Genomic DNA, 25,240 nt, shown 5'->3' with positions numbered 1-25,240 from the left:
TAAATATAATATGAATAGTGATTGAAAGGGGTGTGTGGGTTTCAATAGATTCTCAATAATGCATTGAAAATGTGGACCATATTTAAAATTATAGACACCCTTTGGTCAAATATACATAAATAATTAATGGATTTTAAAATCGGATTAAGGGAGAGAAAAGCAAGATTATAGCCTGCACACACAAATAATATTCTGACAATTTCAGATGTTTGTTTCCCACTAGTTTCCTCCTCTTATTTTATTTTTTCTATTCCCGTTATTATTCCTTAATTAAAATTTAGCCCCTATAATTTATATGAATTCACCAAATCATAGAGATCAGATTTTTAATTTAATCTAATGAAAGGGGTCATAATGTTTAACTGAACGATAAATTAAGTTCATGTATGAATTGGGTATGGTTAGAAAACGGTGTTTAAAAAAGAAAATGAGAAGAAAATTTAAAAATAGAAAGCATAAAGTAGAGACAGAAATCAAAACGGAATAGAATATAAACGGTCGAGAAGAAGTTTCGGGAGGGGATATGGACGGAATATTTGGCTTTAAGGGAATAGTAAGAAGAGAGAATAATATAGGATTGATTTAGTGTATGATGGAAGAAGAATATATATATATATACATATAGATATAGAGGGAGAAAGTGTTGTAATTTATGGGTAAGGAAGGGAAAGTAAAGGGAGAAGCAAACAAAGAAGGCTCTCTCATTCTATGTTCAACCATTTAAGAAAGACAATACAAAATATGAAGCAAAGGCATTATTACAACTCATAGAGAATAGAGTGAAAAGGAAAGGCTGTCTTAAAGCAAATTTAATGAGACCAAGAAACAGCCATTTTTGTGGGGTCTAACCAAAGACAAAAATGCTTGATGCCCATTTCTAAGCACTTGTTTTTTCACTACTCTTTTCTTTTTCTTTTTCGTCCTTCTTTTCTTTGTTATTTATTTTTTAGTCCCTCTTGATAATTATTTAGAAAAAGGTATTTAAAACTATACCCAATAAATATTTGATAATATAATTAGGTAATGCTTAGAAGAGAAGAAATTGTAGATGCTAAATTGAAGGTGAAGTGAGAAAATTCAAATTTTGTTGCATTTTGTTTCTTGTTTTAGAGGATGAGGCTGAAGATAGTTTGTTGGAATTTATTTTATTTCAGTTATCATGAAATAAAGCTTTGATTAAATTTATTTGTAGGATGTCACAATCATAGACAAGAAATCCTAATCGAACACAGCTATCTGTTTTAGTTTAGCTTCGAAAGGAAAATAAATTTAACTATAAAATCCCATAAATAGTGCGTTTATTTTACGGTCTTCACAATTTCATAACAGTAAATACGGAAAGATTAAACTGTTAATTTAATTCATATAATATATTAAGAATAAATGGTAATTTCTGAAGTAAAAAAAAAAAAAAAGGAAGAAAAATTAGAGTTGATGGTTGGCACAGGTAGCGAAGGCATTGTCCCACGAGAGGGAGAGGGAGAGGGGGGAGAGAGAGAGAGAAGGTATGGGCCATTTGCGAACAACTCCATCACAAGACGTGGAGATGGGTACAGAAGCAGAGCTGCACGCCCATCAACCACTTTATTTTTGGAATTACTTGTTGATAATCCATGGATTTTAGGGAGGAAAAATAGGGAGAAAAATAAAGATGAAAATCAGTTGGGGAAAAAAAAAAGAAGGGATTTTTTCAAAGATGAAAGAGAGTGATCCTGGAGAAAAGCCAGCACCGATTCCAACCCCACGAGAAGAGAGGAAGAGAAGGAGAGGGAAGCAAAAAAAAGGAGGAGGAGCAGAATAATAAGGCCAACAACAGGGCGCCCTCTCTCTCCCTCTTGGACTCATTCGTTTCAATCGCATCTCTCTCTCTCTCTCCCTTCATTTACTTTCTTTTTTATAACAGAGGAGAGAGGCAGAGAGATTTTGAATTACCCAAACAATGGAGAAAGTTTAGACATAGATAAGAGATTGGAAAGAAAAGCATTATAAAACAAAGAAAGGAAGAAAAGGAAAAGGGAAAGATGGTGAGGAGAAGGGGAAAAATGGTGGTGGTGAAGGTGAAAGTGGTGGTGCCCTCTTACCAGACATAAATTCATTTCCCTACGAACTCCATTCTCTCTCTCTCTCTCCCTCTCTCCTATTCAACACTCCGTCTACTCCTAAGACTTGAGAGGGTGGGAAGAACAGCATCTTCCTTGTCTTTCATGCTTCCCTTATGCTTCCTTTTATTATTGCCATCCTTCATTCCCAATCTTCTTCACGTTGCTCCATAAACACACCCACCACCACCGCCTTCTTTTTTTAACTTCCCTTACTTTTTCTTCTTCTTCATCTTCTCCAAACCTTTCTTCTATCCATCGATTCCTTCTTTGTTTCTCCCCTATGGCTGTTCAGGCTCAATATCCTTCTAATGTTTTGCTCTTAAACAGGTATATACGGATGATTCTGTTTTTCTCTTCTATGCCAATTCTTGATTTGAGGTTTTTCAAATCCCTCATGCTTGGGTTTTGGATTTTGGTTTGCTAATTGCAGAAACGGTCAAGAAGGGCATGATTATCCATTACAGCCACAACCAGGAGGTTTTCTTGACCAGACTCATATGGTGTTTAACAACAGTACAGGCGGTGAGATTTTTGCACATTGTTTTAGGCTGAAATTATTCTTCTGTTAGAACGCCAGAAGTATTTCAATCAATTTGAGTTCGTACCTTTCAATAAATCAATCAATCCGGTTTCTGATGAAAGCAGGAAACAATTCTCGCAAAAGAGGAAGAGAAATTTCAACTGCCATTACGTCCATCGCGGCTCCGATCAATTTCGCTGCGGTACAGCAACCTCGTCCTCCTCTCCTTGTTGACCTCGCCAAACTCCACAACCACCAAAACAATGTCGTCTCCACTGGCCTCCGCCTGTCCTCCGGCGACCATCAACTGAATCAACCGCCGCAACAGCAACATCATCAACAACAGCAACATCATCAACAACAGCAACATCATCAACAACAGCAACATCAACATAATCACAATCTCGTCCCTCAATCATCATCGGCTTTCTTCTCGCTATTATCAGACGATTTCGCCTCTAATTTCAAACGGCAACAAGACGAAATAGATCAATTCCTTCAAGCACAGGTCTCAACTCACTCCATAACGCAGAAACAAATTTCATCTCGAGAGAACTTTTTCTGAATCAGTTTCGTTTTCCATTTCAAAAACAGGAAGAGCAACTGCGGCGCACATTAGCAGAGAAAAGACAGAGACACTACCGTGCGCTTCTGGATGCGGTGGAGAAATCGGTATTCAGAAGATTAAGAGAGAGGGAGGCGGAGGTGGAAAAGGCAACTCGTCGAAACGCCGAGTTAGAAGCACGAGCCGCCCAGCTTAGCATCGAGGCGCAAGTCTGGCAAGCCAAAGCTAGGGCACAAGAAGCCACCGCCGTATCTTTGCAGGCACAACTGCAACGAGCGATGTCCATCGGCGGCGGAGGTGGAGGCGGAGGCGACGGAGGAGATGGCGGCACCGCCGATGATGCCGAGTCGGCTCACATTGACCCGGACCGAGTCGCTATTTTGGGACCGAGTTGCAGAGAGTGTAGAAAGCGCTTGGCGTCGGTGGTGCTTTTGCCGTGCCGTCATCTCTGCCTCTGTACAGACTGTGATCGAGTGGCTCAGACTTGCCCGTTGTGCCACATTCAGCGAAGCTCCAGCGTAGAGGTCTATCTCTCGTAGGGCCCAATCCCACGGCCCAATGCGGGTTACGCCCATAAACCGGCCCAGACAGTTCAATTGGCGGTTTTTTTCCTTCTTTTTTCCTTAAAATTTTAAAAAAAGTATTTAAGTAATAAAAGAATTACATTACCTTTTTTCATTATTATTTTTCGAAATATTCTGATAGACCATCCGAAACTTTTTTTTTTCCTTCTTTTTGCTTTTTTCTTTTTTGGAATGCCCGTGGAGGTAATGTAAATTGGCCACATTGCGGATTTTCCTTTCTTTTTTTTCTTTTTTTTTTTTAAATTTTAATTTTTATGGAATTTCATTCATTCATCTCCTAAATTATTTATTCAAAAAACTTCTTCAACGTCAATGAATAATTTCATATTATATATCTTAGGTTAAAGGTTTATTTATATCTTCTAATTTATATTATATTAAAACATCTTAATTTGTGACTAATTAATTATAAATAACTTTTAGATTTATACGTCAGCATTTCATTTTTAAATTGCAACATTATCAATATTAATTCATTTTTCTGTTAGTTATTTCGATTAATCATATCTAATGTTTTTTTTTTTAAAATTTTGTATAAATTTATTTGGAGTTCAATCTATTTTTCAAATTAAGGAGGTAAATACGATAGTTTACAATAATTATATAGGATTTGCTTACAAAAGATTGGGCTTGTATAGGGCCGGTTACATCATGGGCCTTGAACAAAATAGGCCCATGCCTTTTAAGTCCTAATCTTACTTTATTATAAAAAATTGTCCTTACGGGTTTTTTTTTTTTTTTTTTTTTTTTTTTTTAATTTAAAAAATACTTTATTTTTTAAAGGTTTAAAAGTAGATTTATTGTTAGTATCTCCAAATTAAACATAGAGTAAGGTTGTACAGTTTAGATCTTATACACAAGCTCGTTTTGATTTTTAATCTTATAAAAATGTATTAATTTAATATCGAACTTTAATGATCAAATTAAATATACTATAATGAAGATGGACATTATAAATGTTATAAAGAGTTAGCATAACATCATTTCAACTTTTGATATGGTGGAACTATATAATATAATAAGATTGCTCCAATTTTTATATGATGCAACCATATAATATAATAACATCAATGTGGGATGGAGTCATTAGCTTACACGGTGCCACCTCGGAAACATCGAATTAAATCTTATTAAATTGAAATAATGACAAACCTTAGGGCTACTACTTGGGTTTAGCTTTATAATTGAGTTTTAATGTAGATTCCGTTAATAAATGAATGAATTATTGAGATCTAGATGAATGGGAAACACCATAAAAAAATATTTTAAAAAAAATTATATTAATATCTAATATTGACACATTACATGTTGTAATTATAAACCATTATAATCCACTCTTTTTGGGGGCCATCGTCCCGTCGACGCACCGTTTGATATTTAGGTGTGATACCATTTGTATCAATTCAAGTCCACAATTTTTTAAAACCACCTTATAAAAAATGCTTTATTCATCTATCTAACTAATGAGATATATCTCAATCCAGCTCATTTAAGGATTCTAACGTCTTTTTTAACATATCATCTAGTTACTGATTATGTTACTATTTGTGTGTATCATTAAGCTAATATATTTACGCGAATAAAAAATTAATAAAAGGGTTTTTTTAAGAACTATTGTAGTAGTGGCTAAATAGACTTGGTGTCTCATGTTTTTGCCACATGGAATCGAATCAATACATAATGGAGTTGGATTCTCCACATTATTATTCAAATTAAATGAAGATTAGTGTTAATTAATTATTCCAAAAACCCATCCCATTATGTTCAACATTTATTTTATTCTTATTTTAGTGGAGTGGTTACCATTCTTTTAATACTAAATAAATACTTGTGTTTACAGTGGTTATGATTCAAATAAAATAGTACTCGATTAAAATAATTTTTAAGTTACGAAGTTAGGTTGAACTAATGGACTTATTATTCAAAGTTTATCAATTGTCATCACTCACGAGCAAAGTTAAACTTGTCATGTCAAAATCCACACATATTAGTCAAGCACGTCAATTTAGCTTCTAACTTTTACTTACTCTCAAGGGACCTACCACCCCACAAGTTAGAAGTTAAGTGCGTCAATTTAGCTTATAAAGTGATAGACATAATGCTCAAATTAAGAAATTAAGATCGAGAGATCTCGAAAATGTCGGTGTAACTCTACTCGACTTTGCTCAGTTATTAATCACACAGTGGCAGCCGATCAAAGATGTTATCTATCAAATCATTAGAATTTAAGACGATAACTAAAGGAAGGTGTTTTAGTTTGACGTTAATATCAAACTCATGCCAGGCTAATATTCATTTTGTTATTATTTTTTTTTTCTATATAGATATATATATATTCTTAGGCTATTAGGTTAAATTAAGTATAGGTAGTGAAATTTATGGGCTTTCTTAGGCAGCATCAACGACTTTTTCTAAATTTACCTTTTTTTTTAATTATTTGTTTTCATTTAAAATAATAACTGTGGACAGTCACATCAATGACCAAGCACTTTTGACAAATTTACCAAATAATTTACCCTTCTTTAAGGTAAAAAAAAAGAAGGAAAAAAAGATCACCGCCCATGACGGTAATTCCAACTTTACCATCCATCAACGGCCCTTCTCCAAGAAGGGTCAACAAGATCCGTAGTTAAAATGGAAAGTAGGAAAAAAAAAATAAAAAAAATACTATTTTAATTTTTTATATTTTTAAATGTCGATAAAAATATAAATATGAAATGACATGGAAGTAAAGGGTTTTATAGTTATTTATTAATTTAAATTCTTTTAAATATTTTGTTTTGAAAACGATATTTCCATCAATATTTTAAAAGCCTCCAATATTTCTATTATATCACATTTAAATTCTTAAATTTCTCTTTTTAATTGATAAGTAATATCGATTTTTTTTAATGGGAATATGTTTCTAAAGTTTATATAAAAAAATAATATTAGTTATTTTTTAAAATTAATTAAAAATAATCTGTAGAAAATTTAACTTAAGATTTACTAAAAGGAACGAATTTTTATTTTATTTAAAAAGTACAGAAATATCAAAATAATATTATAACCAAAAAAACCATAGTCGGATTCGTAACTTTAGTTCCCGAGCTTTTACTTTTCTGGTGCAGCGAGCCAATTGACACCCGCACACGTGTCTCAAAAGTACAAACACGTGGCACTTATATTTTGACAGTCGTGGCGTCGAATAAAATATTTAATTATTCGAGAGAATTTGTTCTTTTTCCTTTTTTTTTTTCTTTTTAAATTACTTGTAATTATTCTTTTTAGGGCACTTTGCCGTTGGCGCCTGCCTTGCTTGAGGACAAGCAGTTCACCATATTGTAATATTTTTTTCTTTTATAAAATATTAAATAATTACGGGAAGGGTGGCCTTTAATTTAGGGGACATGTTGGTTCACTAGGAAACAAACGTGGCGTTGCCACGTGTCTCTTAGACAAATTCTCTGCACCTGAGGTGGAAAAAAGTGTCAGAATCGCTTTATTCACCCCCTTTATTATTAATTCAATTAAAAAATATATAATATATATATATTATAATTTATATCAAATTTGTAAAATAATAAAATATACATCATTTCATAAATAATTAATTGTAAATAATTTAATTAAAAACAAATAAACACCTTATGTCTTTAAGGTGGGATAAGTAGTGTTATGGTTTTAATTGCACTGTTCAATAATTTATTAACTAAGATGCAATAATTAATTGAAAAATAACAAAAATAAAATTAACCATTATTCAAATAATAACCACTAAATTTATTTTATTTGACTGTTTTCAAATTTTATTAAATAATTTTACGTAACTAAATTTGATATTTAAGTAGATGAATAATATATAAATAAACTAAGATCACATTTAAATCTAAAGAATAAAATAATAAAAAATGGTTTAAAAAATTTAAAGATGAACATTTTTTTTAGCTGGTTTAATCATAAATTTTTTTAAGTAAAGTATGTTTTGGAAAATTTTAACAAATAATTGGATGGAAATTGAAAACAGAAAACGACGACGTATTGAGATTTGGCATTGTTAAACGAGTGAGAGGGCTAGGTTTGACTCTGTATTAGCTGGGGACACGTGGCAATATTGTCTTCATCTACGCCCCCATAAAGTTGGCCCTAATTTCTACACGTGTAAAGGAAACTACTAGACATTTCTGCCTCGTTATTGATGGGCAGAGGGGACAACAACCTTGAAAAACAGCTCCCTCGTAATTAAATTAAAATAAAATATAGATTTAAAAAAATATGTTATATAATAATCTCCAAAAGGGCCGTTTTGGTGGGCCCATCTTCCACAACTGGCTAAGTGGGCCGGGCCGTGAGGTAGGTAGGAAAACGACTGGAAGAATCTGAGAATTTAAATATATATAATATAAATGTTCGTATATCATCTGAGAATATATATAATATCTGAGAATTCAGTTTCTTTAAGAAGATTAAGTTTTTTTTATTTATTTATTATTATTATATATATATTTTTTTTTTTATCTAGGACTTCCTTTTTCCTACTAGGTCACGACTATAGATATTCATGGGGGCATGTCCATTTCAATGTTCGTGTTCCCAATAAATTTCATTTATTTCCTAGAAATTCTTTATGTCAATTAGATTCAAATATTTTTCCGCCTTATTTTTATTTTCATATATATTTGAATTGAGGGGGATGGATGATGATGGATAGGCTCATAGAATTGGGTAGGGCCAGGGTTACTTCAAAAGTTCAGAAGTGGTAGAGTAAATTTGGATATGTAGTTTCGGATTTAAGTCATCAATATTAAATAAAAAAGCTAGTTAAATTTGGTGTCAACATGTTGCATGGTAGCTACAAAAATATAGCATCATTAAGGTTTAACCCTTGATTTTCCTCTAAATTACACAAACGCCACTATCTCATTACACATGTTTAGTTTAGGTGTGGATTCTTTTTCACTCTACCGTCTCCTTTATAAAACCCCACCCCACTCCTCTGAAACCTCCAGAGTCTCCTCTCTTTTTTTTTTTTTTCCTCTCTCTCTCTCTCTCATCTCTTTACGTTCTCTTTCTCTCTCTACAGTCGGGAAGGAGGAACAATGGATGCTTCTGTGAGAATGCCGTATTTCTTTGTTGAGGACGATGGATCAGATTCTTTTGTGGATGTGGAAGCTGGATTTTCTGGAAACCAGTACAGCCAATATCCTCATCTTTTCTTCCTCCGGCCGAGGATTTGCCATGGTGGCGCTCACCCTTGCGGTGGTTCCAGAAACATCTCGATTTCCTGCTCGAGCATTTCTCCGAGGTTTTGCCGCGGGAGATTTGAAGATCATTCTTACCGTTTCTTGGAAGCTTGTTTTCTCTGCAAGAAGGCGCTTAATGATGACAAAGACATTTTCATGTACAGGTTAGTTTTTCTTTTCCTTTTATTCTTATGATTTCTGTAAGGATGAAGATGAGAGTGATATTAGAGTTGTTTTCGGATTCTGAACTGTGGATTTTGCATCTGGTTATTGGTTTAGATTTGTTGTGTGTTCGACATTTTGTGTTTTAATTTTCCGTAGCAAACATGAATCCGAGAAAAACATTTAATTCTCTGATCAAGAGAGAAATTCAGTTTTTACAGATGAGCATTTTACTAATTATATCGATGAATCCTTGTGGAAATAGGATCGATCTTTTAATTCCTTCCGGTATTTGATGAACAAAATATCAAGATCAGAAAACGCCTTCTTCTGAAAATTTTTCGAATCAGATCTTAAATATGAACGTTCAATTACGAACAGATGACAAATATTATCCTCGGCCATGATTCTGATCCTGACGATATTGTTACGATTATCTACTGCAGAGGAGACACTCCATTTTGCAGCGAAGAGTGTCGACAGAAGCAAATCGACATGGACGAAGCGAAAGAGCATAAGATGAATCTATCATCGTCCATAAAAGCCATGAGAAATTTAGATCAATCCACTTCTACGGACAAGTCTATCACCAACCACGACTGCTGTTTCCTTGTCGGCACGGTGGTGGCGGCGTAGATCGATAGATAATCATACCCATACGTATTAATCATTCCCGGAAAAAGAGGTGAAAAATTGAAGAGTAAAGAAGAAGAAGAAAACCTGGAAGAGCAGAGAGTTCGTTTTTGTTTAGATTCTCGTAAAAAAATTATGCAACTGTGAATGAATTATGTTTATGGATGGTTGTGGTGATCAGTGAGGAAGTCTTGTGTTCATTTTTCTACTGGGATTTGCTCATCTTTTCCTTTTTTTCTTCTGTGCATCTTTTTGGGGCTTTGTTTATGTATATTATATTATAAGCTTTAATGGATGGTGAAGAAATACTAATGAAATGAGAAATTTAGCTTTTTACTAGAATTACGATGGATTCCTCTTTTATTTACTTTGTTTTTATTCAGCATAAATAAGATATATTTTTAATATAAGTTGGAATATTGCTGAATTCAAGATTCTTCTCCTTTTCTTTTTCGGAATATTAATAATGGTGAAGACTCGAAGGGATGACTCATTTTCTCTGTTCCTTTTTTCTTTTCATTTTCTTTTAGATGCCTTGCAAGTTACAACTAATGCTATGATGCAAATTACGAGATATTCTAATTCTGAGCAACGAAATATCTTTGAAGAATAAAAATACGTTCATTATTATATTTAAAAGAAATTTGTTGGTTCAATTATTAATTCCAAATTTATACTTCCACACACATAAAAAATATTTATTTTATTTTATTTTATTTCAATGAGCTTTTCATTGATTCAATTATTTGTTTGAAACAAAGTTGGATGCAATTTAAATCAAAATAAGTCATACAACTTTATCTATATATACTTCTTTGTTATTTATAATCTCAGTTGCTAACTCTGATCACCTAAGTCTCGGCCTTAGTCAGTTCTTGCTTTATATTTAAATTTAAGGAGGCATATCCTATTTGTTTACTTACGCATCCCATGTTTTCTTTTTGTTCAGGAGGGATAATATACTTGTCACTTGTTACAGTATCGTTTTTATATCTCTTACTTATCTCAGAATCTTTCTGCTGGAGATGAGTGTCAAGGTTTGAATTGGTTTTCAGTTGTCTTTCTTTTATTTACGAGGATCAATGAGGATTTACTGAAGAACGGAAAAACAAACAAGAGGAAACCACCGAGATGACGAGGAACATGCCTCTCTGTATTACTTCCAATTGCCTATTAAGTTAAAATCTGTTGCTCATTAATCCAGACTAAATTTCTACGACATAATCACATCGATCAGTAAAAGCAAGAGAACAGTAAGATTAATAGCTTCCGAACGTTAGTTCATCCAAAATCACTACCAAAACATATTGAAGGAAAGGACATACAGTGCCAGGTCGAGAATGAGGAGTTGCAAAAGAAGAATCGCAGTAGGAGATTCCACGGCGTAGATCTTCAATCAAATCTCCCCAGTCTTTTCGAGCAGACTCTCTTCCAAACATGAAAACCTAGCAAACAAAAATGAAGGAAGATGAATGAGTTACAAAATCCAGAGAAGAAATCGCGACCAAATTCACGCACAATGGATCAAGAAGTGAAAATGAGAAATAAATTCGCACTAGAAGGAAATCGCAGAGAAAGCTCCAACAGATGCAATGGTCTGAATCAGAGTGAAGGATTTCTCCATCTCAATCTCTGGAGAATTTCCGCCCAATTCAGGACTCATGCATGCCTCAGGTTTTCACCGAATGAGATGGTGAGAAGAAAAGAGGTTAATGTTCGGCTCTAATTATGTTTTGGGCTTTAAATACTTTAGGCCCAATAATGTTGGGCTTTAAATAAGTATCATAAAATATTTTTTATAGTAATTTTTAATAAAATAATTTCTTTAAACTAATTATTTTTATTTTATTATTGACAGACCTATGTAACCTCTAATTAAAATGTTGGAGAAGCCATAAATCGTCCCACAAAACTTAGTGCACCTTATCCACTATACCATATTATTATATGCTAATCCACCTGTATTAAAATAAATTAAACCATTTGTAAAGGGCCTGGACAATTAAATCATAAAATAAATTAAATTTTTTATATTCTGTACTTCAAGAAACTTTGAATCTGATACTAAAAAATAATAATAATAAAATTAAAAAAAAAAAAAAAAAATTGCATCTCAAACCAGCAACCAATCAAAATCAATCAATCGCCTAATCTTCCCGCTCATATTCTAATCTTAAAGACGATGAATGAAGAGCAAACGTCAAAAGGGGAGGCACCGCCACTAAGCTTTCATACAAAAAAGTGATACCTCAACCATTTCAACCATTTCAGTTTTTTGCAGTAAAAACCCAGATGATTAACAGGAATCCTCAAACACGATCCTTCTCGGACTCTTCTAGTGCTTGTTTCAGGATTTCGACGACTTTCGACATCGTTGGCCGATCTCTTGCAGTCTTGTTGAGACATTGATTGGCTAGATTGGCAACTTTTCGAGCTGCAGCCAGTTTATACTGGTTTTGAAGCCGAGGATCCATTATTGTCTTGAACCTTCTGCTGTTTGCAGGAAACTGTTTAACCCACTCGAGTAGCTTTTGCTCCACCGTGGGGCGGTTTCGTTCGAGAACCCGCCTGCCTGTGAGGATCTCATATAGAACTACTCCAAAACTCCATATATCACTTTGCATTGTTAGATGTCCTGTGACAACATATTCGGGTGCTGCATATCCATATGTCCCAACCACCTGATCGTTGTGCAACCAGCAAAAATCAGCTTTATAAAGTCATCAAACTTCACCATACATGCCTATTTTCATATAACTCATCCAAGTTAATCAGAAATCGAAGGCAAAGGAACTCGACTCAAAAACACTGCCATGTTTCAATTTTCCCAATTCTTAAAGGTAAAGTCGCAAAATTCCTATGTCAAAACTACATTGAGAAATATTATGCATTTTAAGATAACTGGTGTCTAGTTCCTTGGAATACTATTATTACAAGCTTTTGTTAGAGATGTTAACAGAGGCTTTTATTTTTAAACATGAAATAGAAAGCTAGCCACATATTGCAGCAAGCTAAAAATGGCCTTTCTTGAAGACTAGCATGAACTCGATAAGTCGGGAACTTACTGCAGTGGACACATGCGTGTGATCACCAGTTGGCCCCTCTCTAGCAAGCCCGAAGTCCGAAAGTTTAGGAGAAAATTCTTCATCCAATAGCACGTTTGACGATTTGAAGTCCCGATATATCACCTTTCAATGCAGAGAAAGCAAAATACATCAATTTACCAGGAAAATTTTGAAAATTATGTAATACAGAAAGAAATTGAATAAACGACAGTCTATACACGCGGCAAAAGAGCATATGAAACTCGACATTAGTTGTTCAAAATGAAATGCGCATTAGCACTTCAAGAGGGCATAACCAAATGAAACAAAGGCAACACAAGCATGAAACCTTGATTGATGCAAACATCAGATGATAATTATGGTTCAAATGCATCAAAAGAATGATGGGGTCCCTAAATAAATCAAACAAGTAGAAGTCAGATTGTACCTGAACTTCTAATCCTTCGTGTAGATAAGCCAATCCTTGAGCTGCACCAAGGATAATCTGTAGCCTAGTTTTCCAAGTCAAATGAGTCGTACTCCTGCTAAAGAGATGATCTTCTAGGCTTCCATTAGACATGAATTCATACACTAACAGTCTTTGGATCCCTCTTTCTCCATCTTCTGAACAGTATCCCAAAAGTTTTACCAGGTTTGGATGACTAACAACACCAAGAAATTGAACTTCTGCAAGCCATTGTTTATGACCCTTGAACAAAAGAAGAAAATAACGTTATGAAATTAATATTAATCGATCATCTTCAACCCTGTTTAAGCTCCTTAACTAGCAACTAAAAACATTGGAAAATAATAGAATAATCAATCATCTTCAGCCCTGTTTAAGCTCCTTAGGCAACTAAAGACTAACAAAGGCAAAGAATTTGAATATACCTGTGTGCTATTTGGCTTAAGCCTCTTGATAGCAACTATGGTTTCCTCTCCCTGATCACCTTCGAGCCTTATTTTCCCCTTATATACACTCCCAAAGCCACCTTCTCCAATCCTAAGCGACCTACTGAACCCATTCGTCGCAATTTTGAGCTCTTCGAGAGTAAAGGCTCTAAGAGTATGCTCCTTCTCTTTGTACAACTCAGGTATGCTCCGGGGCGTAGGCAACGATTCAAATGCATCAATCACACGATCCGATTTGTTCCTTTGATTCGATTCCTTAGTCGGTCCTGCTCCTCTTTTGATCTTCTTTTTACGATTAAAATTGAAGAAACAACCCATACTCAAAACTCCCGAAAAATGAAACTCTCCGCAATTCACTCGTGGAAAACAAAAAGTTGCAGACAAGAGCACCCAGTACAGAGTTCCAAAAGCCCAACAAAGTCAAATTGGTTACGGTATTATCAATCCCAAAGCAGAAATTATGTTCACAAATCAATCAACCGAGGAAAATCCAAGCAGAAACTTGGATGCCAAGAAAACTACAGACCGAAAAATCAAAAACCGACAAACAATCGTGTAAACGGTTCAAAAAGGTAGAGAAATTCCAGATGCGGAACAGCAGAGAGCTTGAAATGGAAAAAAAACAGGGTTTGATCAAATAAGGATTTGTCGTGAACAAAACGGGAGAAAAGATCGATCCATTAGACAGACAAAGCTATGGAACTGAATCAAAACTGTACACGTAAATCTAACAAAGACTATGAGAAGAAGAAGAAAAAGAAGAAGAAGAAGAAGACCTTTTAAGAATTTGGTATGGTTTCCACGAATTCGAGCGGCCAAATGCACCAAGCAAGCGACGCATGGCGGTTAAAACAGGATTCCCTTCGGCTTCCTTTGACGAAAAGTCGCCGTTTTCACATGCGTCCCTTTTCCTCTGATTTTCCTTTCTAAAAAATCAACAATTAGTTATTAAATTCCATGTTAGTTGTGTATTTAGATATTTAGACATTGATTTCGACCATAATAACTCTTTTCTTAAAAAATAATAATTTAACTTGAAATTTTTAAAAATTTTTATATTATAAATTCACGATGATCTAATAATGTGAGACTTTTATCATCCAACAATTAAATCGTTATAAATTTTAAATATAGAGATTAATTTATTATAAAATTTTTAATTTTTTTTTGTCTACCCAAAATTATTATATCATGGAAAAAGTTGCCAACTCAGTATTTTTTTTTTTAAAATGTTAAAACTTAAAAGAAAAATAAATGCATTAAAGACAAGATATCAATCTTATAACCTTAATATATATAATCCATTATATTTCAAATAATTTTAAAAAATACTTTTTATTGTTGCGTCAATTCTCAAAAATATTTTTAATCAATTTTGAATTTATTGTTCAGATTGACTAACATAATTGAAAAATATTCCAAAATTAAGGAATATTTAGTATAATTAAATATATAAATTAAACGTTAAAGAAAACTAGTTGCGTGCAAGGAAATATTCTCCCTCTTATTTTCCTCCAAAATTTTTATATTAATTTATGGAAAACAGCTATAAAAACCCCACCTAATTACTTAGACTAATTTTAAATTATTGAAGGTATTCCTTGAAGTTGGCCACCATTTTTCTAATTTCTTTTAGATTTATTTACAAATCATGGCATTATTATTATATAGTTAATCCATGTAGCCTATACCTATTCAAATATATTAATCACTTTTGTAATTATTATATTTAAATGTGTAAAATATGACCACAATTTCTTCCTAAATCTTAAATTATAGGTAGATAAGTACCAAGTTTTATTTTTAATAGCCCCGAAACACGTGGAACAAGAGGAGTGTAACAACCCCATATGTTGTCTTTTATGGGCTTTTCAAGGTTTTATATCGCGTCTAGTATGAAGAGATTTTACACACCTTTGTAAAAAGTGTTTCATTATTTTCGTTAATCAATGTGGGATCTCACAATCCACCCCATTGGAAGCTTAGCATCCTTCCTGGTACACTGTCCCGATGTCTGGTTTTGATATTATTTGTAACAGCCCAAACCCACGATATTGTCCTCTTTAGACTTTTCTTTCTAGGCTTTCCCTCAAAGTTTTAAAACGTGTTCAATTAGAGGTTTTTACACCTTTACAATGAATGTTTTGTTCTTCTCACCAAACTTTTTATGAGAAACACTCGTACTTTTATTAAAACAATCAATAAGAGATTACCGAAGACTCTTTAACTACACTTTGATTTGTTGGAATGAAAAAATTAGTAGGATGGAGAGTCCAAGACTAGACAATTTATAAAATATCTAAATATTTATTTCTAAAATAATTATATATTTTTATTTTTAAAATATTTAAATAATTTTATTAAAATATGTAAACAATGAACTCATACAATTATTAGGCTTGACTCTATTAAACTAGTAATGATCTTTTAACGTGAGCAACTACGTATGTTACTTGATCAGATCATGACATAATTTAAAATTTAAAAAATTAGAGAAATACACTGAAGTGTTTGAAAAAAAATGTTTTGCTTTTTCAGCTATATTCTTTTTAATATTAATATGTTATATATATATTAAAAAAGTAAAATAATGTTTAGAAAAATAAAACATTGGTCAATTTAAATGGATATGCCTGAGATAGCGGACTTAGCTCGCAAATTGTTTGACCAGTTGAGAACTTTTGTGCATTGGAAAATGAAAAGTCTAATTTGTTGACAATATGCTTTCTCCATAATTTAACGAAACACTTTTAATAGAAGTTTTGAGAATATACGCGTTTTTTAAATCGTGAAACTGACGATGATATGTAAATGCAAAATCAAATAATATTTATTAGTGGTGAGTTTGAACTATTACAAATGATATCAAAGCAAGATTCTGAAAATATTGTATCTAGTCATTACAGCTGGAAATAAATTGGCCGAGCAAAACAAAAAGGGTGTTTTGCAGGATTTTATGTTGTCTGTGGGCTGGTATCAGACAGAACAGAAACCACAATTTCTCAACGACAAACAGAACAGCTTTGTTGTTGTACCATAAAACTCAAGATTTCTCCCCTTGTGTGAAAATTGACAAAATATACCCTTTGGCTGGTTTTTTTTTTCTTCTGTTGTTTATATTTTAAAACATTTTTTCTTCTCGTCGTATAGAAATTGTGGATAAAGAATGGGTCAACATTCGATTTAAATTCTAGAGTGATTGGAGAATTAGAGGATTAAATTATCGACCTTTTGAATGATAATTAGTATATTATCTATTTTTACTATATTCACCTTGGTGCCATCAAGTCACGTTAGGTTAAATTAACAAAATATATTGACCACACTCATGTGAAGTTTCTACCACACATAAAATGAGAGATTTGAACGGCTCAACTTTAAAGCAAATTTGGTCGTACTTGAAGTATAAATTTATTATTTTACATGTAGAGTCAAGTATACTATTTATGACATTTGCGTGTAGAAACTTTTCCATGTATTTGAGTCAACAAATGTGAAACGACAATTGAATTTCTTCTAAAAGTTGATAGAGAATGCGTCATTTTCCAATCAAATTATAATATATGGTTTTAATGAAGCATGCCGTGATGTGATGTTAATGAAATAATATAATATTTATAACTTAGTGATAGAAGCGAAATGTTTTTTTTAATGAAATGATCATTATTGTGTATAAGGCAAAGTCTTTCTTTTTTATATGATTAATTTTGATAGCATTGCAACTAAGATACCTAGGGAATTTAGCACATGTGTTTAGCTATATTTTTAATTTATAATAATTATTTTTATATGTAGTAGACAAGTCAAATATATTTATTATAATTATGTTTAAGCGATTCTTATGAGAGTTTCTTGATTTCTATTTTTGCTATCTCGTCTTCTAAAATGGAACTAGACCTCGTTCCTTTTATGTCCCGTTACTAAATTGGAAATATTAAAAAATTATAAAAGGAAATATAAAACAAAATAAGGAAAACTTAAAAGGCCAAATTATAATTTTAATTACAATACTTATTTATTAATAGCATCTATTTTTTCTTTAATTAAGCTTCAATTATGAGACTATATTCCATTAAACGGAAATAAATATCTTATCAGATTTCTTTTCTTCTTTTTTTTTCCTCTAAAAAGGAAATTATATATCAAAGAGGAGAATCGGAGAGGCAGAGTGCATGACGTCAAATATAAATTAATAAAATAGTTTGTTAGGATTTGTTTGGAATTTTTGGTAATTTATACCAACAAATTAATGTATTTTGATTTTATATTCTAAAATTATTTCTATACAAATACTACTTCCAAGTTTCATATATATATATATATATATATATATATATTAAAGTTTTAAGTTTGAAAACTAGGAACAATAAATTTTGTTTTAATTAATTTGGATAAGAATAAAAAAATATTTAAAAAAAAAAACAAAATAAAGGTCTAAAACATTTGATAACTCTTCTGGATAAGGTCTTCAATGACCTGGAATCTCGATCTCTTTTTTACATCATTGGTGCATGGGATTCGAATTCGACAATGTGGCCAGCCGTGTTACCTTATATTTATCTTGAATGGTCAATGAGCGTGAATAATGTGATTTGTGAACCGACAAAGGGAACCATTGTTGGACATGTGACGATATTATATAATTTTGTGTAATTTTTAAAAAATATAATATTTAAAAATTAAAATAAGGGAAAAAAATATTGATTTATTTTGTTATTTGAATAGGAAAAAGAATAAAATAAAAAAAGAGGCAAAGAGAGAGGAATTAAAACTAAATAAATTCCAAAAAAGAAAACTCAAAAGTATTAATGATGATATATATATATATATAATATATAGTAAAAGAATGAAAATGGTGCTTTAAATCAGTAGTAATTGGTAACAGTAACGCAATTCGTAAAGTAAAAAAATCGTCGATTCCTCTACTTCAGTCTTCCCTCACCATGCACTAATTCTCTTCGCGCCCGTCTCGCGCCTCTTCGTCGGTTCTCTTTCTCTATCACACTCAGACACACGCTTCCCGCTCAATTCGTATGAACAGTTCTAATGATTTTATTGTGATTTCCTGCTTCAACCGATTCCATTCCGTTTCTGCGAACTATTTGCGTGATTTTTTAGTTTATTTGGGGCTTACGTGAAGATGGTGGACTCCGTAGCGAAGAGAACGAGGCTGAGGCGAGCAATGGCTAGAGAGGAGCATTTGGAGCAGAGGAAGAAACGTAGGAAGAAGAGCAGGGATTCCGCTAGTAACAATGTTCGAGGTCAATTTTCGAGCGGAGGATTTCGTGATCGAGGCAAGTGGGTTAATGCTTCTGAAAATTGTAGTGTTAATCGTCGAATGGAGGTAGAAAAAGTGGCTATAAGTGTTGATAGCAAGGAGGAGAGCGTCGAGGAGATTGATGCTGTTACGTTTGGTAGAGAAGGTGGGGATTCGGTCACATTTGTAGGTTCTGAGAGTTCGGGGTTGAAGAATGTGAAAGGATTTGGTATGAAAGGGAATGTTGATGTAATCGATTTAGAGAATGAGGTGATTTTTCTTGACGAGGAGGAGGGTTTTGATTCTGTGAATTCGAACTGTTCGATTTCTAAGTCAGCTGCTGCTGCTGCGAAGGGCGGGGATTTCACTTGCCTTGATTTGGATAACGAAGATGGTAGTAGTGGCTTGATTTCATCTGGCAAGGGAAAGGGTGCTTTAGAGATATCTCCAAATAAAAGCATGGGAGAAAGTAATTGCTTGAATTCTAATGGCTTTGAGAGTGGAGGTTGCTCGTACAGCACTGAGCCCGCGTGTTGTCCTGATGATGCTGTAGATGAGTCCACTGAATCGGGAGCATCATCAAACGAAGAGAAGTCTGATGAATTGAGTGACGAGAATTATGAATTAGAAGAATCAGAAGAGTCAATTTCAGAGTCCTCTAGTAGTTCAGAAAACGTGGAAAATAATGGAAGTTGCTGTGTAGAAGCAGGAAGTAGAAGGGAAAGAATGGAAAGCAGGAAGAGGATGAAAGTTATTGAAGGTGGACTAAAGAGGTGTAAAGCTTATGGATTGGACATATTGTCTGATCTTGACAAGGACGGTCATAACTTTGATTATGAAAATGGAAATGCTAAGGTTCGTGAGCAGCAGGTGAATTGTGTTGCACGAAGAACCCGTTCACGCTACGTTTGGAAGGTTAAAAAGATAAATAATGATCTTGGAACTGTCAGTCAGCCACTCTGTATTGATGAGGAAGGGTCAGACTTTGAGGGCAATGAGAAAGAAATACATTCTTCGTCAAGGCATGACAGTGGAGATTCTTGTGATAGTGACAATGACAGCGATAACGATAGCGATAGCGATAGCGATAGTGATCGTGGTCATGGTCGAGCTCGTGATCGTGATCGTGGTCGTGGTCGTGGTCGTGGTCGTGGTCGAGGTCGTGATAGTGTTCGTGATCATGATCGTGATCGTACTGCTGATGATGGAATTTACAAGCCAAGAGCCTGGAGTAGTGGTATTAAAAAGAGAACTCAGTTCAACAATCAAAGTGATGATGTTATCTTATCAGAAAAAAATGATGATCATACAAACAAGGTTGAGAATTTTCATGGGGGTAGTAAACTTTGGGATAGTAAAAGTTCTCCTGAAACAGATAAACACAAACGGAGTGAAGACTGTGAAGATTTTCAGAAGGTTCACCCAAAGAATTTCCATGAGTTTGATAGTATTATCAAAACAAAAGGCCACAGTGCCTGCAAAAATCTTGATGTTTTCAATATTCTTGTAGATTCCATAGTTGCAGACAAAGAACTGCCTTCAGATGATTTAGATTCTCGTACAAGTCCACTCTCCCATTGTCCTGAGATGCCTCTTCCTTTGAAGTTCAATTTTAGATTTGAGGAACCACATCTTCCAGAGAGGTTAGAGGAAGAAAAAGAAATGGATAAACTGTGGGCTGAGCTTGACTTTGCTCTCAGATCCAGCGAGATTGGTGCGGTGGATTCTATTACAGTAGGTCCTTTCTGTAGCATTGGATTAAAGCTTGTTATGTGTTATTATAGCATTAATATAGTTGCACAAATAGGTTGACAAGTTCTATTCAATATAGATATTCCCCCTCTCTTTTGCTCTTATTTAGGAAGCGGTTACACTTTATTGATGCTACTCAACTGCTATTCTCCAATTCTCTGTTACAAATGGTTATATGACTATAAATTGTGAAGTAAGTGATTCGTAATGATTTGCAGGTTGAAAATGAAGATGCCTTTCTTTCAAAGCTTGACCAAGCGGATCTTTGTCTTCGTGGGGATCATCAGCTGATACTTGATGAACAAATCGGACTTAGATGCACACGTTGTTCATATGTCAAATTGGAAATCAAAGATATTCTACCTTCTTTTGTGAGTCGTCTACCTCTCTGTTTATTTATGTACGTAGTTCTGAAAAGTATCTTCTTTTTCTGTGTATCATGTATATTCTTTTGTGAGTTTTTGCACTTTCTTTTTCTTCTTTAGATTATGCTTTTATATGAGTAATCAGTAAATGACTGGACAGCAAATCTAATGTAACTATTATTATTTGCTTTCTATGTTTGATTCTACAAAACTGGCTTTTAAGAGGGTTCGAGCGATATCACTTTAATTATTATTATTTGCTTTCCTTGCACATATTCGATGAAGTAATGTCTTTGTGGATGCTTTCATATTGAAATATAGTTGAATGAGTAGGCATCAACCATTTTTCATTCCTTGATGTTAATGTGCGTTGGATCTGATTTTGTCTTGTCAAGTGGCATCTAGATGTGTTTGTTTGAAACTTCTTGCATTCATTACGTTAGAAAAATAGTTTGCATTGCTGATTGAAACATCCTCTTTCTTCTTCTTCTTCTTTTAAAAACTCAATCTTTGTGTTTTTTTTTAATAAATAAATTCTTGGATGTGAGATAATGTATTGTTCTGTCGTTAGTATGTGCTTGTTGACTTCACAGCTTATTGATGTCTTCCAGGGTACAAATCCATCTGGAAAGTCGCATAAGAGGGAATCTGGCTCATTTGAGCACGTTAGATTTGATGACCTTCAACAGGAATTTGATCGTGACCCCCATGACATATCTGATTCACAATATCATGTTGGACGTACAGTGTGGGATATCATTCCCGGTATAAGGGAGAGCATGTATCCACATCAGCGTGAAGGGTTTGAATTTATTTGGGAAAATATAGCTGGAGGAATTTATCTTGATGAGTTAAGAAACATAAACAGCTCAAACAATGGGAGTGGATGCATTGTATCACATGCTCCTGGAACAGGAAAAACTCGTCTAACAATTGTTTTTCTTCAGACATACATGGAACTAAATCCAACATGCCGGCCTATAATTATTGCACCTAGCAGCATGCTCCTTACCTGGGAAGAGGAGTTTTTGAAGTGGAAGGTTGGCATTCCCTTTCATAACCTGAATAAGCGAGACTTCACTCTCAAGGAGAATTTTTCAGCTCTTAAGTTCTTGATGCAAGCTTCTCCATCAGGACAAACTGTGGAGAATGTACGGCTTGTAAAACTGCTTTCCTGGAAAAAGGAGAAAAGCATTTTGGGAGTTAGTTACAGATTGTTTGAGAGACTTGCAGGAGTTCGGAAGAATACGAAATGTGATAAAGTAAGGAATGTCCTTTTGGAGCTTCCTGGTCTTGTTGTCTTTGATGAAGGGCACATACCACGCAACGATGATAGTCTTATTTGGATGGCCTTGTCTAAAATTAAAACAGAAAGGCGCATCATTCTCTCCGGAACACCATTCCAGAATAATTTTACTGAGTTTTCTAATACACTAAGGTTGGCGAGGCCAAACTTTGCAGATGCATGTAAGTCTGGAGGTAATGAATGCCCAGATAAGAAGCGTGGACGCCCGAAACATATCTCAAGAGGAAAATGGGACCTTTTGATTAGTTCCATCGACAGAACTGAAAACTTGCCGGAAAGTCCGGAATTGAGAGAAATCAGAGCCTTGATCAGTCCGTTTGTGCATGTATACAGGGGCAACATCCTACGTGAGAAGCTTCCGGGGTTGAGGAAATCTATAGTTATATTACGGCCAGCAGAGCTGCAGAAAAGTTATCTTGAAAGCATAGTAGGGAACAATTCTTTTGAGGTGGAATATGCTGAGTCCTTGATATCCGTACACCCTTCCCTGAAACTGAAATGTGATAAAGAAGATTTTGATATCGACAAGGAAATGTTAGAGAAGGTTAGATTGAATCCTGAACTAGGAGTGAAAATACAGTTTCTCCTCGAAATTATACGTCTGAGTGAAGCTTTGAATGAGAAAGTTTTGGTTTTCAGCCAATACATTGAACCATTGTCCTTTATAGATGAGAATCTTAAGTTTCATTTTAATTGGAATGAAGGGGTAGAGGTATTTCATATGGATGGAAAGCGTGATATAAAGAAGCGACAAGCATTGATAAATACATTTAACGATCCGACAAGTGAGGTTCGGGTGTTGCTTGCATCAACAAAGGCTTGCTCAGAAGGTATAAACCTTGTTGGGGCTTCAAGGGTAGTTTTACTTGATGTTGTATGGAATCCTTCAGTGGAAAGGCAAGCTGTATGCCGTGCATTTAGACTTGGCCAGAAAAAAGTTGTTTATGTGTATCATCTCATTGCCTCTGGGACAAGGGAAGAGGAAAAATACAGTCGACAAATGAAAAAAGATCGGTTGTCTGAGTTAGTTTTCTCTCCTGAACAGGGCAGTAATCAAGTAAAAGTATCATCCACAGATCTGGATGACAGAATTTTGGAAGCAGTTCTTCAACATGAAAAGCTTAAAAATATATTCGAAAAGATAGCGTACCAATCAAAGCAGTCCAGCATGAATGGGAATTTTGGCCCGGCAGACTAGGACTGAAAATGTTATCACCATGTCTGGAACCTGATGCTCTCATCCTTTGTTTTCAAGTTCGATTCCCTTTCGGAAGCTTGGCAGACAGACAGTTATTGAGCCGTGGTACTTTTGGACACTGGTAATCCCGACTCTCAATTTACCAATCATTTTACCTATTTTTACTTTTATATTAGTTTTGAGCTCTTTAGATTTGTTTAGATATCACTTTGCCTTTGCCTATTTTAACTGGTTGTAGTTACTAGTTTGAAGGAAATTGAGTATTTACGAACTTAATTTTCGTAGGCGAACAAAAGAAAATATTAAATGGTGTTATCAAACATGGCTAACTGGTTGTAGTTACTAGTTTGAAAGAAATCGAGTATTTACGAACTTAATTTTCGTAGGCGAACAAAAAAAAAAAAATTAAATGGTTATCAAATATGGCTAACCGGTTGTAGTTACTAGTTTGAAGGAAATTGAGTTACTCAATTTCATAGGCGAACAAAAGAAAATATTAAATAGTTATCAAACATGCCCTTACCCTGGGTTTCTACCATCTGCAACACTGAAAATCTGTCTGTCTTCCTGTTTATATTGCAGATTTTTGTGGCCTTTCTTGCGACGATGCGCCAGAATTGGTCGTAAGCACTACTAACTCGTATTTATTTTTTTTATGGATCCATTAGATGGGGGTAAAAGCCATTTTTTGCCCCGTCTTTTATGGAGTGCTTAATTTTTTGAAGCAGCCAGTTAAATATTATATGAATTTTTTGGTCTCACTTCTCAATGTACAGCGAAGAACTGTAGTTTCGTTTGGATAAGTTACCCAAAAGAAACTACAGAATCTTGGAAAGTGTTTAGTTAGAAATAGAATACACAAGTTTAGTTAGTTTTAACTGAAAAAGCTGCTGTGAAAAGGAAATGCTAACAGAGGTTCTTCTATATGTTGTTTTCCCCTTAATATTGATATTAACTTCGAATAAAAGTAGAGATATTCGTGGCATTATGGTGTAACTACAACCTTTTGATGATTATACAAGTGACTGGAAGGCTGTTCTTGAATGGTATTCTCGACTTGGCCCTTACCTTGTTATAGCTTCTTTTTTCTTTTTTTTCTTTTTTTTTATAGAGATTTTTGTTGTAAATTTGGATGCAATTTCAATTCATTCATATAATAAATTGAGTTGAGTATTTAAATAAAGAAAAAAATAGTAAACAAACAGTTGAGCTGGAAGCCTGATTGATCTATTAAATTGTTATCACCTATTGAACTTAAAATGAAAATTCAGTTTTATATTTTGTTTGTGAATGAACTAATTAGTCTTCTAAAAGTTGAAGAATAGTCAACCTACCAAAAAAAAAAAAAAAAAAAAAGGAAATATATATATATTCTCAAACTAATAGAGACCACAAAAGTCCGTTTTCAAATTTTTTTTAACCTGAGAAGATAGGTTCTCGACCAAATAAACCTTTTCTTAAAAATTCAAAGAGACAAAATATTTGAATTTTTAAGAATAGGTTTAGTTGGTATATTTTCTCTTTAAATTTTTAAGAAAAGGTTTATTTGGTCTCTATAGTTTAAGAACCTATCTTCTCAGGTTAAAAAAGGTCTGAAATTTGAAAAAGTACTTTTTTA

General features: G+C 33.8%; 4 protein-coding genes and 1 long non-coding RNA gene across 7 annotated transcripts; 3 read left to right on the top strand and 2 right to left on the bottom strand.

Moving 5' to 3' along the window:
- The first annotated feature begins 1,828 nt into the window (after positions 1-1,828).
- Positions 1,829-3,982, top strand: LOC111491058 (BOI-related E3 ubiquitin-protein ligase 1). Its single transcript, XM_023139791.1, has 4 exons — positions 1,829-2,429; positions 2,533-2,624; positions 2,748-3,130; positions 3,217-3,982. The coding sequence occupies exons 1-4, from the start codon at positions 2,383-2,385 to the stop codon at positions 3,724-3,726; spliced, it is 1,032 nt and encodes a 343-aa protein (XP_022995559.1). The 5' UTR covers positions 1,829-2,382; the 3' UTR covers positions 3,727-3,982.
- Positions 3,983-8,716: 4,734 nt separating this feature from the next.
- Positions 8,717-10,130, top strand: LOC111491063. The gene is made up of 2 exons (XM_023139800.1): positions 8,717-9,157; positions 9,602-10,130. The coding sequence occupies exons 1-2, from the start codon at positions 8,850-8,852 to the stop codon at positions 9,789-9,791; spliced, it is 498 nt and encodes a 165-aa protein (XP_022995568.1). The 5' UTR covers positions 8,717-8,849; the 3' UTR covers positions 9,792-10,130.
- Positions 10,131-11,025: 895 nt separating this feature from the next.
- Positions 11,026-11,522, bottom strand: LOC111491064. The gene is made up of 2 exons (XR_002719661.1): positions 11,345-11,522; positions 11,026-11,216 (listed from the first exon to the last, which is right to left on the bottom strand). It is a non-coding gene; the product is annotated as an uncharacterized LOC111491064 (long non-coding RNA).
- Positions 11,523-11,821: 299 nt separating this feature from the next.
- LOC111491057 (probable serine/threonine-protein kinase PBL19) lies at positions 11,822-14,667 on the bottom strand. The gene is made up of 4 exons (XM_023139790.1): positions 13,724-14,667; positions 13,281-13,541; positions 12,854-12,976; positions 11,822-12,469 (listed from the first exon to the last, which is right to left on the bottom strand). The coding sequence occupies exons 1-4, from the start codon at positions 14,060-14,062 to the stop codon at positions 12,098-12,100; spliced, it is 1,095 nt and encodes a 364-aa protein (XP_022995558.1). The 5' UTR covers positions 14,063-14,667; the 3' UTR covers positions 11,822-12,097.
- Positions 14,668-18,629: 3,962 nt separating this feature from the next.
- Positions 18,630-24,682, top strand: LOC111491051 (SNF2 domain-containing protein CLASSY 4-like). 3 transcript variants are annotated; one of them, XR_002719659.1, is made up of 5 exons: positions 18,630-18,775; positions 18,863-20,735; positions 20,972-21,124; positions 21,730-23,743; positions 24,205-24,682. XR_002719659.1 is itself a non-coding variant. In XM_023139783.1 (3 exons), the coding sequence occupies exons 1-3, from the start codon at positions 18,885-18,887 to the stop codon at positions 23,620-23,622; spliced, it is 3,897 nt and encodes a 1,298-aa protein (XP_022995551.1). In that variant the 5' UTR covers positions 18,630-18,884; the 3' UTR covers positions 23,623-23,870. The 3 variants fall into 3 exon arrangements, 1 of the variants encoding a protein (XP_022995551.1); XR_002719658.1 differs by having other exon boundaries at positions 18,630-20,735; XM_023139783.1 differs by lacking the exon at positions 24,205-24,682 and having other exon boundaries at positions 18,630-20,735; positions 21,730-23,870.
- Positions 24,683-25,240: the final 558 nt, after the last annotated feature.

The sequence above is a fragment of the Cucurbita maxima genome, unplaced genomic scaffold, assembly GCF_002738345.1.
Source record: "Cucurbita maxima cultivar Rimu unplaced genomic scaffold, Cmax_1.0 Cma_Scf00016, whole genome shotgun sequence".
Classification (NCBI taxonomy): Eukaryota; Viridiplantae; Streptophyta; class Magnoliopsida; order Cucurbitales; family Cucurbitaceae; genus Cucurbita; species Cucurbita maxima.
The sequence above is the reverse complement of the archived record's forward strand: the minus strand, read 5'-3'. Positions and strand labels throughout refer to the sequence as shown.